The following is a 19,115-nucleotide window of genomic DNA, read 5'->3' on the forward strand; positions in this document are numbered from 1 at the left end:
AACCCACTTGCTATTGACGACTGTGGACGCTTTTTGGGTGCCCACTTTCCAGAGCAGAACTCCCTCCAGACGCAACTGCCTTGGTCCAGTGAGCCGCCAGCTCCAAGGCGAGCTCAGGGACAAAGGCTGGACAGGGTGATTGCATACTGCACCGGACAGGGTTCTTCGTTTGTGAACAGGGTGGGGAGCTGAAAACTCAAGACAGTGCAGTCCGTTTGTTTGAATGATACACAAAGACGCTCCCCACTACCCTTCCCGGCATGCAAATAGGGCCACGGACAGGCACTGGCAATTACCTATTCCAGAGTCTGCACTGCAGCCCTACCTAACTCTTGAGCTAGCACCAAGTTCCCGAATGGGTCAGATCGTCAATACGAACCTGGGTCTATGGAACTTTACCACCAAAATATTTGGGTCAGAATCTGTCCGGGAAAAAAAAATAGATTCGAAAATTAGTATGCCTAAGAAAAACACTCCTCTCAGGGACAGATCTCTTCAATACGAGATACAACAGGGTCCCTTTAGATGTGAAGGAGAAGCGGGAGGTTTGGAGATGGCCAGTAGATGGCGCAAGAACTCTTTCTTTGTACACTCTTAACCCTTGCCTGGTTTATGGGACTGCCAAGTCCAAATGTATAGACATATACATTTTGCCTTTTGAGAGAAACCTCCCATTTACATATTTGGGATCAATTCAGAATTAGGGAAAATGAGCTTTCTCTAGATATCAACGACAGGCACAACTGTTTTAACTGCTGTTGCACACTGGCTGCAAGGAGGTTGGGCAAGATAAAAAAAAAAAAAAAAAAAAAAAAGAACTATTTAGGGAAGCATTCTGACTTCCCTCCCAACCTTACCCCAGCCTGAGCCACGGGTGACATATGCTTACCAAATAATAAAATCCGCGTCATTTTTTTTTTACACCTAGGTATTCTCATATGTAAATTTGTGCGTGCAAATAAATTATCTGTGATTTCCCTTCTGGATTAAATCAAAGTATAATAGATGTCTAAAGCTGTCTGGGATATAAGCAACTACTGTAGTAACACATGTCCCATTCTAGGGACGTGGGCATCGATGGAACCCAATTCATTATCCTCACGGTTTCTCCTAAAGCGACGCAGATCTTCACTTTAAAAATATTCCTTTAGTGTGCTTCTATATTCTCAGGCTGGAATGGAGAACTCACTAACATAATATTTCTTGAACTGCTTTTGCAGGCAGAATTGATCTATTCGGGGGGAAAAATAATCCAAGCCCCGAGATTTCAAATATTGTGGGGAGTTTATCAGAGAGCAGAGCTGGGCTTTTAGAAGCTCACTAGTGCTTTCTGGTGTAGGTTGTAAGGAGCAAGATTTAAGGTTAATTTTGGTGGAGGGGAAAAACGCAAAAGAAAAGACAGAATCCGGAGTAGCGGAGACTCTGTGCCCCCGTTGGAGAGATGGTTGAGTCCTCGTCAAGGTTGCTGTGGTATCCCAGAAACACCATTCACTCCGAGCTGTGACCGCGCACCAACAACAGCAACAACTCTACTGCGCTGGGCTGAGGAGCCAGAATCCAGAGCTCGCGAATAATATGAAAGGGAGCCGCAAAGGAGAAAGCAGAGCAAAGGAATCCAAACCCCGGGAGCCTGGCACGCGAAGATGCGCTAAATGTGGCCGCCTAGATTTCATCCTGAAGAAGAAAATGGGGATTAAAAGTGGATTTACGTTTTGGAACCTCGTCTTTTTATTGACGCTGTCTTGTGTAAAAGGTAGGTCTGTTTTCCGGGGTACCCTCCTCTGTGGTGGAGATGGGCTTGACTTGTCGCCTGAGAGAGGCTAGCAAGCTTAGTTTGCAATTTGCACGGATAAAATAATAGGGATAATACTGATGAAGGAGTTGATTCACAGCTCCTTTTCCTCCCCTCAGATAGGAAATGCATTTTGCTTGCCAGATTTGGCGTTCAATGCGGTGATTGAGCCTGTGCTCAATAAATATTCTTGCAGTATGCTCAAACCAATACGTGAGTTGGTTCCTATAGCCTCTAACTAGTGGATATCCACGCAGAATTCCTCTGCAAGACTTTTTTTTTTTTTTAAGTGGTGAGGATTATCTTGATTTCTAGTGGAATCTGTGGGGTCTGATGCTTTGCACAGATTTTTTTTTTTAATTGAAGACACTGGCGTGAGTGCCTTTTAACCATTTCGGACAGCAAAGTTGCCAACATGCTAGAAATGCATGGGTTTTAAATACATTAGGAGACAGAGCCTTCCAGAGCTCGGTCACACCAACATGAATGTCTGCATACAAATTTGAATTATTTCTACTTGGCTTCCTATGCAAGGATAAATGTAGGGGAGCTTTTTTGGATACTCTGTTAATGCTTGGTTTAAAAAAAAAATTAATTAATAAAAAAATAAAAATGAGGCTGAGATGCCACAAAGTGTGAAGATCCACCTTTGAGGATGAATGAAGGTAGGGAGAAAGTCATTAGCAGCTGACCAAAAAGAAAATCCCCGGCAAGTCTCTGCGTTCAGACAGGTACAATGAGTGTCACATGCACAGACAAGGAGTGGGGGCGGGTGGGATGGAAAATTTATTCCTAGGGAAGGGAAGGGACAGTTGGATCACTGGAGAAAGAACAGTCTGGGGGACAAAATAGAGCCACAGCTATTCCACAACTTCTGCACCCCAATGCCCATTAATTGCTGCAAGGAATACTCGGGAGGTGTTTATGACTCATGCCGTCGTTTCTGAACAATCATTTCTCCATCCCCACAGCAGCTCCAACAAACACGGGGAATGGAGCTCCTAGTGAAGCTAGTTTCCAATCCTGCTTTTCGGTGCCTTGAGGGGTGGAGGGGCAGTGTTGGCCCAGGCGCGCCAAGGCTATCAGCACAAACTGGGCGCTTTTTCCTTTGTAAAGGAGTGCCTCTCTGAACCGCAATCGGGCCGCGTCTCTATGAAACACTTTATTGTCCAGCTTGCAGCTGGCTGTCCCCTCGCAGAAGGCAGCACATTTGCATTCAGTGGATATGATAATTCATGTTTGGAGAGGAGGGAATTGGAGAGGTTACCTCTTCCTCAGAGATGACCAATGATGGGTGGTCTGTTCCGAATTTTAATTGACATCTCTAAATGCCAAGAAGTCATCCCTGGTCTCTGTGTGGCAGCAACTGCTTTGTAACCCCAACCTGCTATTTAAAGCGCTGTGTGTGTGTGTGTGTGTGTGTGTGTGTGTGTGTGTGTGTGTGTATTTCTGGGAATAAAACGCCTGTCCGAAGCGATGTAGATGTAACTAGTCTACCTACTGCACAAACCCCGTTTCTGGTTGCTTACAAGGGGTTTTCGTCGCCAGCCGAGTGAGCGACGAGAGACACGTCTGGGCTTAGTTTTCCTGCCACTCGGAGTGGGTGGTTAATGGATGGCCCTGGGGCTGCCTGCTAGACACGCGCTCGGCTCCGCGTGGAGAAGTCGCGGTCAGCCAGCAGCAGCCCCGGCTGAGGGAAGAAACGTAGAAGTGTCTCCTTCAAGAAGATGACCGAGGGTTAAGTGCGAATTTTCATGAGATACCTGTTGAGCCAAAACGTTTCGGGGGCACATTAGAAGGAGTGAGTTGCCAAAGCGGCAGAGCACGTCAGCCAGAGAAACGCAGAGCTGGGCCGCTTGCAATTTCAGCTCTGGCTGCCAGCACCTACCGTATTTTACGAAGAAAATGCGCCGATGGAAAAGAAAGGAATGTTCATTTGCATTCAATGGCATTGGCAGTAGGAGACACCGCTCCTCCACCCACAACTTTTAACACTTTGGAGGGAGATAATTGGTCTTCTTTGAGTTTCTTCAAGCTTTAGGGACTTTGGGAAGGTGTTGCATGCTACCTTGTCCAAAATCAATAGTACACAGTTCATCAAAAGCTTTTTAATGGTAATAAAGTTTTTTAATTACCATACTTCTGGTACTTAGGTGATAAGCCTGACACTTTATACTATGCAAGGCTATTCCCCATTCTCACAAACTTGCATGCATTCTGTTTTACAGGCTCACTCCAAGTCTCGGAGGTTCCCATTTTGATAGTGTCTTATTTCTCCAGTTTAAATTTTAATTTCACCTAGGTCTCAAGGGTTTTTTTGTTTTTGTTTTGTTTTGTTTTGTTTTGTTTTATGAGACTGCTGCATTGTCTTACACATTGTGTGTTCTAGTCTCTAATCTCTCTTTTGTTTCTCTCATTGTTTCTTTTGGGTTTCTCGGGCTCGTGGAAAATCATAGCTTGACTCTGAAAATCCTAGCATACGTTAACGTCAGGAAATCCATGTCACACAGTGTCCTCTTCGATCCTCTCCATACACCACCATTCTACCATCTGTCTATAGTTTATACCCCTCAGCTGTCTCTCTTCAGAGTGCAAGAGCGATGACACAGAGGTTCAGGGGAAGAAAAGCCTCGTGGTGGAAGATAGAGTGATCTTTTGTAGGCCTGAGCCTCTCTAGTGGGGCTCAGAAAGTCACCAATTTCCCCAGAGCTTTTTATATCCACCTGAATCGCTTGAAATAAAAGGTTCAAGCCTGATGACAAAGTGGAGGGCAGTGGAGTTGCATCCTAGGCTTCATTCTTGCCTGGAAAAGAAAAAAAAGAGGAGGAAGGGAAGGAGGTGGGGGTGATAGGAGGGAGGAAGGAAGGGAAGAAGGGAGGGAGGGAGGGAGGGAGGGAAGAAGGGAGGGAGGGAGGGAGGGAGGGAGGGAGAGCGAGCAAGAGAGAGAGAGAGAGAGAGAGAGAATTTGAAATGCATCTTCTAGCTGTATGGTATCTGGATTTCACCTAGAAAGAAATTGTAAATCCTAAATCTTAAGTGTCCCGCCCATGTAAAGAGAAGCTGCTGGGGTGCTTTCTCACACTTATGAAATGATGGGAAAGAGGTTGCCATGGTGCAGGAGGTCAGTGTGGTGTAGATTCCAATCAGCAGCAGCAGGAGAGCTGGGTGTTGTGTGTCTCACTCTCCTTCCAGGTGCCTGTTCAGGGATTTCTCCTGGACTTTGGACTTCAGGATGAGCCTTCTTGCTTGCTCTGGGACTTCCAGAACATAAAGACCAGGACAGAGGACATAGAGCTCTGGGGGAGGGAGGACCCAATACAGAATCCTCAGTTCTTTCTTGCAGGCTGGAAGGCAGTGTCAAGGCAGCAGGGTAGAGCAAGATCTGTGCTTTTTCTCAATTCTCCCATGCCTGGATAATCTTTCCTGAAGTTCCCAGCCAGGTCGATGTCCCCAGGGAAGGACAGTCTCACTTTCCAATCTTAACACTTTCATCTGACACATCAGGAGGAGGGAGGCAAGCAAAGAATCTTGTGAGAGTTTCTCCAAGAATACACTGTGCACACAAAATCATAAAAACAGCCACAGAATTCACCAAACTCTCCCTGTTCCTACTCTTGTCCCAAGGTTATCACCATTCAGGCACCTGCTGGAAGGCAATAATCCTTGTGTTTATGAGATTAAGGCATGCTTCTGAAGTCTTTGACAGTTGGGGGAAGGTATACGCCTTTCCATTTCCTTTGTGAATGTTTATTCCTTTTTCTTAAAATCAAGACTCTTGAATTGAAATTTTTATGGACTCAACCAGGTTGAGAATGGGTGCCTGACTGTGTGTGTGTGTGTGTGTGTGTGTGTGTGTGTGTGTGTGTTGCTAGTAGGGAGGAGGATAATGAACTGCACCCAAGACCCATCAGTGGGCCCTGTAGGAGTGACTGTGTACACATCGGACGGTATAGCTTTTTGAGTTAGTATCATGTTAATTTTTCCCAATGTTCCAGATTATCTCCTGCTCAGATACCACAATTGTCTTGAGATAGGACAGAGGCAAGGAGAAAAAGCCAGGTTTCTCCAGATAGACAGGTACTTCCTTCACCCCTAGGACTTCTGCAAGAAGCACTTCCTCTAAGAGATCTGAAAGGTCTTTGGGGAAGACAGAGTGGAGAGTGGATCTCTGAGATCCCCACCTTCCTACTTTTGGAGCAAAAGACAGCAAGGAATGTTAACTCTGAGATTAAAGCACAGCAAAGACTCAAATCGAGTTCCAGTGTAAGGGGATGGGGAGAAAAAAAAAGAGCAAAAGTCATCTAAGACCCCAAGTGGTTTCCCTGCTCTCTTGATGTGGCCAGGTGATTGCTGAAAGAAGGTCTCTATACCTTGCTGTGCACTGCATAATGAAAATAAATGGAGATCTTGTCTATATCACCAAGGCAGGAGGAGAGGTCTCTTCCACTTAAAGGCCACTCCTTCCTGCAGGCTTAGCACCAAAACTTTCCAAACACCAGTCCAATGTTATTCCCTGGGACAGTTTGCATGGCTTCTGAAATTCAGAGCTGAAATTTCCTACATTGCTGTCTCCTTGGAAGCAATCAAAAAGGCCCACTTGCAGTCCAGAGGTTTCTGGAATGTTCTGTGTGGGGAGAGGCAGGAGGCAGCGCCCCTACAAGCTCTACTTGCAGAAGTGTGTGTGAGGAGAGAAAATAAAGAGGCATCTTTCAGCTGAAAAGGACGCAGCAGCTCCCTTGGGATTCCTCAAGGAGAAACAGGAAGAATCGCTGGATGAATTAAGTACTTTCAGATCTCAGACTTTGTCGCAGGGGCCATCAAGGTTGCCTGTTTTGAACAGCTAGCGTCTCTGTTTGGTGTGTGTAGCTGCAGAAGCTTGAAGGAGGCATATCTGGTACAGGCAGAAAACACTGACAGAAAATGGCAGGTTCGTGGTTTACACACAAAGTTATTCTGTGACTGACAAAACAAAGGGCAGACGAGGCAGCCAGCAGTGCCTTTGTGCTGTTGAGGAAACAAAAGGCACTGAGTAAGATATTTGCTAAGATTTCAAAGGAAAATACCTGTGTGTGTGTGTGTGTGTGTGTGTGTGTGTGTGTGTGTGTGTGTTTTCCTGGGGACTGGGACTAAGTTGAACATGTCCCTTCCTTGTTGGCAGATACACTTCTTGTGTCCCAAGAGATGACTTCTTGTACTTACCCTTCAGAGTTTTCAAAAACTCTGCCAAGTGTCAAAAACTCTACTACTTTATTTGTGGTTAACTTTTATATTTGCAGGGGACACAGTGTCTCATATAGCCCAATCTGGTATCAAACACACTGTGTAACTACTTCCTTGAATTCTTGACCTTCTTGTCTGGACCTTCCAAGTGCTGGAATTGCAGACTTATACTTCTGTTCCTGGCTGCTGTCTGACAATTTTAACCTGAGCAGTTTTCTTGCTGAGATACCTGACCCTTTAGCAAGATGACTATTTGAGAAACTATGCTCTTTTTTACATGAATTTCAAGATTTCCAGGGGTTTGAAGGAAAACAAATTGCAAATGAAGAGAGAAACAGTGTGTGAGATGCCAGCAGTGCCTAACACCATTCAGAGCTCTGTATATATATACTAGAACTAAATTTTAGATATCCTTTCACTTATCTCTTGCTTTCTCTTTTAACTCACAGCATAGTTTGGAGATAGAATGAGAATCATCATTTTGCACAGTGTGCACGTGCTGGTGACAGAACAGGGACCATAGCTATAGGCTTCATCTCTATACTATGAGGTTGAGCCTGTAAATGATTTGTGGTGTGCAGACCCATTCACTACCAAGCACACACAGGTTTGTCTGTATTAGTTCCTGCACCAGGCTTTTGTTCTCATTTGGAGTAACAGGTTACAGAATATCATTAAGGAAAACTAACTCCTTAAATATTTTCCAGAACTCACTATCTTATGTTTAGGATAAGCTCTCCTGCATTTCACATTCTATTCCTCCAGATAATAATTTGATCCTATGAGATAAGAGTTGGGTGAAACTAGGTCCTATAATGAATGTTCACAATGCATGAGTGGGCTGTCTAACTTACACTTCCATGCTGAGATTGTTATTACCTGCATTCTCACAGTCGTGGATCTGTGTTCCCTGAAAGAATTCCTTCAAAAGGCCTTGCCTTACAACTGCTCCTCCATATTTGGGGTTAAGCCCAGCAGTTTTCATCTCCAAGAAGTTGCTCTGTCACAAACCAGTTAGCTTTAAACTGGTTATCAGGAGACCCCCTTTGAATAGAAAGTGAAAGAAAATGAACTAAAAGCTGGCTTGGCAAATCACTAATTCTATTGGCTGTTGTGTGTCTAAGGATTTTTTAGGGTTAATATTTTCTATGGAAGGTAGCCTTGTCACATGACTATATTAAAAATCTCTCCTAAAATGTCTAACCTTATAGCTTTAGCATAATAGTCATGCAGAAGGATATGAAGAATGTCAGAGGGATGCTGGTGGCATTAGTTATAGCATCATTACCCTGTCAGCTCATAGGCACATTTACTGCAGTGATTTTTCAAGGCTTCTCTAGGAAAGGGTACTAGTATCTTCTAGAAACTTTTCTGCCAAACAAAAGTCTCAGGTTCTCACCAGCACAGTGCTGAATCCTGTTATACAGAAGATAGGCACAGGCATTTGTGTTTTTAACATGCTAAGTAGTTAATTTTTAATGCTTTCTAAAATTTATAGAAAACAACTCCAGTAAACTAGGAAAAGAAACCAACCAACCAATGTACTAGAGTTACATACACAAAAAAATTTGAAATGATAATGCCATGGAGGACCTTTATATAAAGAAATCAAATTTTCTAAGCCTCAGCTGCACTGCTCATATGCTTCTACAAAAGACTGTATTTTTCAGTGGACTTACTGAATCAGGTGATTTATGTGAATCAAGTGTGTAGTCAAGAGCTTGGCAGAACTACCATGAAATTAAACTTTGCATGTGCAAAAAGAAGGGTCTTCATCTGTTATATCATTAGTCCTTAACTTTTCCTCAACAAGTACAATTTCCTCTTACTAGTTCTTACTATCATTGACTACCCCACTCCAAAGCAATATTCTGCAATTCCTGTTGGTCATACTTTATCCTGTAAGTCTCTCTTTGGGTCTATGTGTCGAGAGAGGAGCAGAATTTGAAAAAATAATGTTAGCCAGATTTCTAGACTAATTTCATCTCTTCATTCTGATGTGGATTAATTTGAATACCAATTGACTGGCATACTTATATAAATTTATCTATTTGTGACACAAATGGTAATATTCATAGAACTACAGGTGCTCTTAAATATCAGGAGAGTCACTTCTCATGTGTCATAAACAAGCACACATAGAAAGTACCAGTGCATTTTCTGAGGTTAAAATGGGCATTGGCTCCTGACATGAGACTGTTTTACTGGACATTAGAGACAATGTTCCATGTTTATTCTTTTATAGCTTTTCAATTTTATTTCAGTTAGCTTAGATGGTACCCAATAAAATAATCAACCGTAAATCTTCACATTTAAGCAACGGATATAAACTGAAACCACACAAAACTATGTATCATTACATATATGTAGTTAAAAATACAAGCAACGGTAAATACTTGCTTAGGTGGTGACAAAGGAGATGATTAATGGCACGGGATATTCTTAATACTGATACAAGATCATGTATACGGCTCAGTGGATAAAGATGCCTGATGCTAAGATAGTTAACCTGAGTTCAAATTCTGGGACCTTAATGTTAGAAGAAGAGAAGCAACATCTAGAATTTATCCTTCTGCCTCCACTCAAATGCTGCTGCTGTGGCTATGACATGTGCACAGGCTTGCTAAAAAATACACGTAAATAATAATGTAATAAAAGATTGAAACAACATATGTGCTAATTAAATAAAGTTTTCTTAAAAAAATTAACTGTTATTAGCTATATGTCCATAAATGAATTCAGTTTATAGGCTAATTTTTATGTATTCTTAAAATATTTCTAATCTGTTTTTGTATTCTAGAAACAATTTATTCTTTGAAACGTAAATCTACAAAATCAATTCTTAATTTGCCTCCTGGATTTTTATTAAGGTTAAGTCATATTAAATGAGAACAATAAATCCTTCCTAGTCTGTATTTTAATAGGTACAGTTTCATCTCACTTATAAAATGAAAATATTGTTTATGACTCTACCTTAAAAATTTCATGAACCCAATAATATTATTTGGTTATTCTCATAATTGCAGCATGTGGACTATTTTCATTTTCTCTCTTAGAGACTTGAGTAAAAAATTGGGAAAGTAACAACTTCTGCTAATTTGAGAAGCTGAAATGTGCAGAAAGTGAGTAATATATAGATATAATTTCCATGAAAGCTGACTTCATAATTTTCAGTATAAAAAGCTCTTCCTTTATGCCATATTAGCTATTGTAAAAGACTACGCATGATGGAGGGTTTTAAAGCCATACAGTAGAACATTTAATCTTTGAATTACATGTATGGTCAGATAGCACTCCAGTTAGACTATAGCTCCAGGAAGTCAGGGGTACCTGTTTTATACAGAGGCTCAGACATTGTCATGTTTGGGGACACATTTTTAGGATATTTTTTTGTACTTCGTATGTGTGGTGCCTTTTATGTAGTATCTTCATCTCAAGTAATCGTTCTTCCTTTTTCAATCCTGAACTTCAAACAAGCATCTGTCATAGTTCTGATCTCATAGGTTCAAATTATTATCTTCGTTTATAAGGTACACTTCACCTACGGTATAGATTTGCAAAGCCTGGACAGGGTCTTTTTAGCTTATGGTTAAGCAAAAAACAAACAAACAAACAAACAAAACAAGGATCAAACTCTCATAGAATTTTCCAAATCTAAAATATGTATGTGGTTAAATTCCTATTTGAATATCTTCAATTTTAAGGGGAACACTGGGGCTTAGAGAAATTAATTCACAAGAAAGGTTGGACTCACAACCCTGTTGTACACACACAGCCTCTGTGCACACACAGCCTCTGTGCACACACAGCCTCTGTGCACACGTTACAGTAGCAGGTAACTCCGTTTCTGAGCTGCCTATTTCTTTTACCTAGCTTGCCTAAGTCAACTGCCTGTGTCAATACAACAGGCACTGAAGATATTTCGCAACTCTATAAACAATAATTAGGAAAGGATTTCAAATATAGTGCCTGAGATTTCAATTACTCTGTCAAATGAAAAATCTAGCACAAAGGTAAAAACCAATTAAAAGTGATAATCTTTAGATTCTATCCCATTGATCTTGAGTAAAATTTGAATGTAAGAAACAGCATGAATGAATCATGTGGTATATATATATATATATATATATATATATATATATATATATCAATCTATTAGTAAAAAACATTAACCAATTTTATCGTAAGATTTTAAAAAAGTTATTTCTAACATTAAGCTCCTACCAATTTCCATATAGTTTTAAGAATGAAACCATTCCTAAATTCCATTTAGTCTGTTATCTAAGATTTATTTGCAAGAGCTACTGATTTTTTCAGAGTGTTAAAAATATTAATAATACAAGTCCATTTCCAAATCTATTTCATTCTACAAATTGGACAGTCCTACATAGAAACATGCAGTCTAGCTGTGTATAGTCACATGAAAGGGGAAACAGCATTTAGAATAAGAGACTTTCCAAACCAGGTCTTAGTTCATTTTCGTGCACTTTCTATTCAGAGGGGGTCTCCTGAATATCAGTTTAAAACTAACTGGTTTGTGACAGAGCAGCTTCTTGGAGATGAAAACTGCTGTGCCTAACCTTAAATATGCAGGAGCAGTTGTAAGGAAAGGCCTTTTGAAGGAATCCTTTCAGGGGACACAGATCCATGACTGTGAGAATGCAGGTAATGACTGTCTCAACATGGAAGAATAACTTAGAACTTAGACTGCCCACTTATACATTATGATCATTATATATTATGTCCCAGTGTAGAGGGATTGCCAGCACAGGGATGGGAGAGTGGGTGGGTTGGTGAGCAAGGGAAGGGGGATGGGATAGGGGGTTTTCTGAGAGGAAGCCAGGAAAGGGGATAACATTTGTAATGTAAGTAAAGAGCTAATAAAAAAAATATACGATCTAATTTTACAAAACTGTTCAAAGTAGGCATTTTGTTGTGAAAACATGAATTGTGTTTTCAGATATGACTATAACAATTGAACTTTCGGCACTAAACTTCCCATTCTTTTAGTTATATATTCAGAAATGTCATCTGAACCTTCCTGCTAAATTCTTAAGGCTCGAGCCAGGCATTGTAGCAGGCACTGTTAGTTCCAGCACTAGGAAAACAGAGGCAGACAAATCTCTATAACCTCAAGGCCACCCTGGTCTACACAGTGATCTTCAGTATAGCCAGGGATAAGTACAGAGACTTTGCTTCAACAACCAAAACAAAAGTAAAGAGGTAAATAAATACATAAAACTGCAGACTCGGGAGAGTTACTAATACTCTTCCGTGAGCAATTCAGAGAATGTACTTACTCAACGCTATACTCTTTATGGGAACACTTTAATCTTAAGCAACTTTCACAAATAGAATTAAACATTTCCATATGCGCTTAGGCCTTCCAACTTCTGCCCAATGTCATGCGTGAAGGTGGGGCTACATCTTATCTGCAGTGCATTTTCTGTGCCCCTGCGTGGCAATGCTCCATTTGATGTTGCGCTATCAGCCAAGCTCTCCAGCTTAAAAACTGATAATGTCATAATCATCCAGTGATTTTTACTGAATTTTTAAATGACACATTAATTTGTGATTTCAATTTCATGAAGTTTGTGAGTAGATGGGGGAAGCACTTTTATCGAAAACCATCTTTCCGTTCTCGTCCTCTTTATACTTCCTCATTAATGTTACAAAACAGAATTGTCAGCTGTGCTTTCTGCTTTCATTTTACTCTAGTGTCTGAAACATTATTTTAAATAGGGATAGCTGATCTAATTATTTTGTTTGTTAACACTATGGAGGTTGTCTGATTTAAAAGAAATCTGAGGAAAATAATGTTCATTTTATCATTTTCCCATGAAAATAATACCTACATGATTATGTCTATCAACTGAGCCAAGAGTGTAGAAATATAATTTTACAATGTACTTTTATGTTATGAGACATTATTACAGAAAAGTGAATGTAAGATGTGTCTCTTGTTAGTTACTTAAAATGTAATTAGATATTTACTGAATCTGAAATTAATAGATATTGCATTTGCTTTCAGTTTTGAATCAACCTTTCTCACAGACAAATTCTGTGACTGCTTTTAGGAGGAGTATCTGACTGCTCTCTCAATAGAGAAACTTAGAGCTTCCCCTTTCTTTGAGCTCTGTGTTGCTAGGGGCTGCATTTGCAAGATAACAAATCAAGGGGCGAAGACCTGGGGAAAGAAAGAAGACAGAACCTCCTGGAAGCAAACCCATCAAGCTACCTCCTTTCTTGGAAACACATTAGGAGTGACTGGCCTAAATCCAAGGGAAACTTTAGGTTTAAGCATTTATGGACAAACTTAGAGCTAGAATAGGCTTTTCTTCTTCTTCTTCTTCTTCTTCTTCTTCTTCTTCTTCTTCTTCTTCTTCTTCTTCTTCTTCTTCTTCTTCTTCTTCTTCTTCTTCTTCTTCTTCTTCTTCTTCTCCTCATTTATTCCTTTGGCTGATGCTTAAAATAAAGCAGCTGAACCAATTTCAATGTTTTGTATAAACAAATTTGCATCCAGACTGTTGTGTGTGTGTGTGTGTTTGTGTGTGTATGCGCGCGCGTGTGTGTGCGCCCCCGCGCGCGCGCGAACCCTTGAACCTCCAGGTTTGTGTTCTAAGATAATGAGAAAAGGAACTCTCTTATATAAAATTTGTAATGGAAATGCTCATGGGCCAATGCTAAGCCGACTTTAATTTCTCTCTAGTGTTTACTTGTTTTTATCATTATTATTATTAATTATATGTTTTATTATGAATAATATTTATGTATGAATATTATTATTTTGTGTATGAAGTTTTCATATGCATGGTGTTCACCACATTCATGCAATGCTCATAGACGCCAGAAGAGGGCACCAGATCCCAAACAGAGCTGCTTTATGACTGCTGAGAACCAAACTTGGGTCCTCTGCAAGGGCAACAAGTGCTTTTAACCACTCTCAGCATCAGCTCTCCAGTCTGTTCCCATTACTTATGAAAAACTTTTATGCATACATTTTGCTAGTACCTGAATATTTTTCTGTTAATTTTTTTTAAAAAAAGCATTTTAATTTATGTGTGTGTGTCTGTCTGTCTTTCTGTGTGTGTATATAACTCATGTGGATGTATGTACAGGCTAGAATAGGTCAGATCGTCCGGAACTGCAGTTTTCAGTTATTTGTGAACTGTCTAACATGCTGGGAACCAAACTAGGGTTCTCTGGAAGAACAGCCAATGCACTTAACATCTGAGCAGTGTTTACGCTCCTTTGGTAACTAACTTTAAATGAGACCAAACAGCAAACTTAAAATTATACTGAAAATCTCTAGAAAGTATTCAATATCTTACTTCCTTAGGAGCATTCATTCATTTGTTGACAGATGAATATTATAAATAAGAATTTGAACTTTATTTTAATACACTACCAATGTACTAGTTCCCTGGGATTCTTTTCCTTTTGCAACAGTTTGAAGTTCACTTCTTATTTGTATCTGAGTTTTTCAAAGACTATTGAAATTCCCTGTATTAGAAACACTTTGCATTATATTTATGTGTTTAGTGTAAAAAACAAAATTCCTGAAGATCCGGCAGAATGTTAGAGTCATTAGCTTATGCGGCACACAAGTTCATGTACATTTCAAATTTGATTATTTCTAATGTTTCTGACTTTGGATGAAATTCTAACTTATTTCACAATAGTGTTATTAGAATAGTGTTATTTTAAATTATTTAACATAACTTAGATGTTGAAGAATATAATAGATTTTATTTTCACAAAACTTACAAGAGGATGCAAGTCCTAAACTCACTAGTCTATTGAGGTCCATATTGGTTGATCCAGGCCCTTATTTAGACTGCAAAAATATAATGAGCTGCTTCCTCCTCTCAAAGAAGACATAGAGTTTAATTTAAAATCAGCTTTATATAAAGAATAAAAGCAATCTTACTACTCTGACATTTTCTTGTCATTTGGTGAGATTCTTATGATAGTATCAATACAGGTAATACCAACTTTGTATATTACATATAATATATATTTTATGTTATGCACATTTAATTATACAATAAGGTTTATGCTATGACAGTTAAATAAAGCACCTTATTGATATCATTGGGAGTTGTCCATCATATGACACACTTGGGGAATCTACTTTTCTGTTAAAATGTTAGTTAACTCTCATCTGTCTACCTAACTGGTATTAATTAGTTTACACAGCAGCACAAATGTCTCACATGCATTTCTGCCTCAGTGTAAGTACAAATGTATAATAACTCATTATAATAAATTATGTTTATTTATTTTACTGTATTTAAGATTCTGCTTCACAGCTCCCCTCTGTCTTCATAGTACTCTCAGTTAAAATTGAATTCTTTACCTGTTCATTCTATGGTCCTTGAAACATGTCCCAGCAATCTACTCAGTAAATACAGTACAATCTATTCATGTACTGGTGGGCTAGTACTAATTTAATATGTAAGAATCTAGGTTTAATGTTTACTAAATGACCACGTACTAAAGTTAATATTTTCCCCAGTTCTGAGTCAAAATCCTGTCTATATAACAGCAAACCCATGCATTTCCCTATTACATCGATAATCTAGCTTTACACTCTGGTACATAAAGTCAGAAGCTTGAAATAAAATGGCTTTTGGGTAGAGACATTGTTTCACTTTTATTGGTGCAAATAAAAGAAAGGATCTCCGTATGTCTCCTGGTGATTTCTCAGTGTTCTCCACAATGGAGCCTCAGCTTACTTTTTAAATCCTGCAATACCACATGCGGTAATTATCAGGGCACAGTGATTTGCTGCCTATGACATCGCAAGTCAGTGCTTTAAAATAATTCTCTCATTGCCTCTCTTTCTTCCTCCCTCTCATTTATTTGTATGCAATTATGTATGCAAATAGGTGCATTTGAGTGTGCAGGTCCAATGACAGCCTCAGGTATAGCTCCCAAGACTTCGTTAGATTCCATCCAACTGAAAAATCAATCAAACATGCATACAACACAAAACAAAACAAAAACAAAGAAAGAAATCCAGGGTCTTTCAGTGGCATGGAACTAGCAAAGTAGGTTGGCTTGTGAGCTAGCTCCAGGATCTTTCTACCTCCACCTTCCCAATGTTGGGATTATAAACTTCTGTTCTGGTGAATTTTCTCTCCTATGCCTTCTGGGTATAGAATTAATACTCTATTGCAAAGCAAAAGATTTACAGTTTGTGTTAACTCCTCAGCACTCACTCATTCTTTCTTTCTTGTAATATAATAAAGAAGAGAATAGAAAATGGTCCCTTTATACTCAATAAGGATGCACTAGTACCAGAAGGAACAACTCTACTAATGTGTCCCTGGGATGCCTTCCTGAGTATTTTGATTTGTTTTTCCTGAAGTTATAATAGTATGTTAGTTTCAGATCATCACTAAAATTTTACTGTGGAATGGCAGTTTTATATCATTTGTTCATTATCTAGAATGCAATGGAGTAGTTTCTAGCTAGCTTGTTTTCTTTTGTTTTTCTGGTTTCTGTCAATATATACAGGAAATTTCATGAGGCCCCTTGTAAGATGTAGATTAAGCTTCCTTGAAAACTAGCTAGTTAAAAGAAGACCAACAGAGTCAACTAACCTGGACCCCTGAGACTCCCAAAGACTGAACCACCAACCAAAGAGCAAGTATGGACTGGAACTAGGCATCCCTGCAAGTATTTAGCAGATGTGCAGCTTGGTCTTCATGTGGGTCCTCCTACAACTGAAGCAGAAACTTACCCTGACTGTTCCCTGCCTGTGGATCCTGCTCCTCTAACTGAGCTGCCTTCTCTGGCCTTAGGGGGAGTGGATGTGTTAAGATCTACAGTGACTTGAGGTGTCAGGATAGGGTGATAGCCAAGCAGGACCTACCACTTCTCAAAGGAGAAGAGGAGGTGAGAATAGGGGAAGGGCATAGAGGAGAGGGGCATATAAAGTCAATAAATAAATTAATGGAAAACTGGCTAGTCATTGTCAAAATTTATCTTCCCTACCAACCACCTCCCTCCAAAACTCTTTGGGTTTTGACTAAATTGTGCAGCTTTTTTGTTTGTTTTGGTTTTTGGGGGGTGGGGTGGGGAATGTTGTTGCTTTGCATATCTCTTTAGGTGAGCTTCATGGGTAGGATATTGTTAGTTCTTCACAACCTCATTTACAAGCTTCCATTGAAGACTCTGCAGGATTACAATAAGTTTCAATTTCTTTTCTTTTTATGATTTAGAATATGGATAGCAAGTTTACTGGCTTTGACTTAACTCACTGCATGACACCTGGAAATGGACACAGGAGTGGATCAAGTGATCTATGTCATTTCAACATCTTTCCCAAGAAGGGTATTAGGATAAAGAGCTGTGTTTGCTACATTCACCTTATACACATTTAAACATGTTAGATTAAATGCAAAAACCAAACATTATATTAAAAAGGGGCTTTAAAGGACTGGAGAAAAGACTTAGTGGTTAAGAACACTTGTTGCTTTCTCCCAGGATGTGGGTTCAATCCCCAGCTGCCACTTAGCAGTTCACAACTATCTGTGACTCCTGGGGATCCTATGTCATCTTCTGACCTCTGTACGCAACAAACGTACATGCAGAATAAAATATCCAGTCTCATAAAATAGATACATTTTATATTTTTAGAAAGCATGAGAAATAACTTACAAAGAATTAACTAGCAAGTGGAAAAATCGGATCCTTTTCTTTTAAAAGTGTGTTGATATAAACACACTTTCAAATATTCAGCCTTACGTAACGACAAATCTATGGGTATTTTAAATGGTTGCTATGGCATACCAAAGCATCTTGCCATGGCAAAATTCTTGCATCTTTCACCACATCAAATTGAATTTCAAAGATTTGGAGAGAGAAAAATGTATTGTATATATTGAAGCGATCCCTTTCACATATATGAGAGCACTTTTCCCTGTAATTATTATTTCTGAGCTTACAGTTATTTATTTTACATGCTGTGAGAAGAAGTGAAGGCAAGAGAAACAGGAAAAATCAGAATGACATTATACAAAGGTCAGACCTATTACTTTGTCAGAGAGGTAGAAAGCACATTAGTGTTTAGACATGTGTCAAAGGATCCTTTATTAGGGCTGAGTTTGCTGCTCAAATGAAAACAAAAATTCATGTGTGGTAAAGATGTAGATGTCATGATATCATACTTCATCATTGTGATTACCTGCCTTTTTCATTGTATATTTTTCTACCTTGCAATTTAATAAAGGTTGAAAGAGATCCACATTTATAAAATATATAAAGACTTCATTCCATATTGATCAACATTTTCCAAATTTTGAATCCTGTCCAGACGGCATTGGAAGTGTTCTGTGAGTCTACTTCCTTTTAAAATTGTATTTTAATTGTTATCAATAATTTGTCCATGTGTGTGCCTTTGTGTGGGTATAGGCACATATGTGCAATGCCTGCAGATGACAGAAGAGGGCATCAGGTGACTGGGTACTAGAGCCAACTGTGAGCTGCCCGACATGGGTAATGACCTTCAAACCCTGATTCTAGGGAAGAACAAGAAGTACTCTTAAACCCTAAACCACCTCTCCAGGCTTTGATTTCATTTTTTAGAAATCTAATTGAAACAAATATGACTTTTATTGAGATAATTAAAAATCTGCATCAGCCTTATGTATCCTGATATAGCGTCCTAAAAATGCATACTTTGTAAATTTACACTGAATTGAATTATATTATACTAAAACAAACTTATCAAGTTAGTTTAGGCCAAACATGTACACAGAAAAATCAATTTATACTGTACAAAGTTTTGAATTGGTATATACTTCAAATCTTTTTAACTCCATCATTGTGGCTACTGATGTCTCTTTGGATATCCAATGTATTCTAGGGAACAAAATGTTTTGGAATGTTTCATATCTGTTTAATGAAAAAATGTTTCAGTAGGATTTGCCATCTTGATTTCTAAACATGCCATTCACTTGATTTTACTTGAATTCAGGTTTCATTACTTTTCTGATGCTGTGATAAAACATCATGATGAAGGTATTTATAGAAGGAAGTGTTCACTTGTTCTATAGTTCCAGAAAGAAAATACTGATCATGTCAGGGAGCAGCA

The 19,115-nt window shown here is 39.3% G+C and overlaps 1 protein-coding gene across 3 annotated transcripts in view; it reads left to right on the top strand.

Moving 5' to 3' along the window:
• The first annotated feature begins 1,331 nt into the window (after positions 1-1,331).
• The window catches only part of Csmd3 (CUB and Sushi multiple domains 3), a 1,262,970-nt gene continuing 1,245,186 nt past the window's right edge, over positions 1,332-19,115 (top strand). For all 3 annotated transcript variants that reach the window (XM_029469819.2, XM_021183659.3, XM_029469820.2), the window contains exon 1: positions 1,332-1,753. In XM_029469819.2, the coding sequence (XP_029325679.1) occupies positions 1,576-1,753 (178 nt within the window). In that variant the 5' untranslated portion in view covers positions 1,332-1,575. The remainder of the gene's footprint in view (positions 1,754-19,115) is intronic.

This window comes from Mus caroli, unplaced genomic scaffold, assembly GCF_978045245.1.
Source record: "Mus caroli unplaced genomic scaffold, Mus_caroli_1 scaffold_16, whole genome shotgun sequence".
NCBI classification, from domain to species: Eukaryota; Metazoa; Chordata; class Mammalia; order Rodentia; family Muridae; genus Mus; species Mus caroli.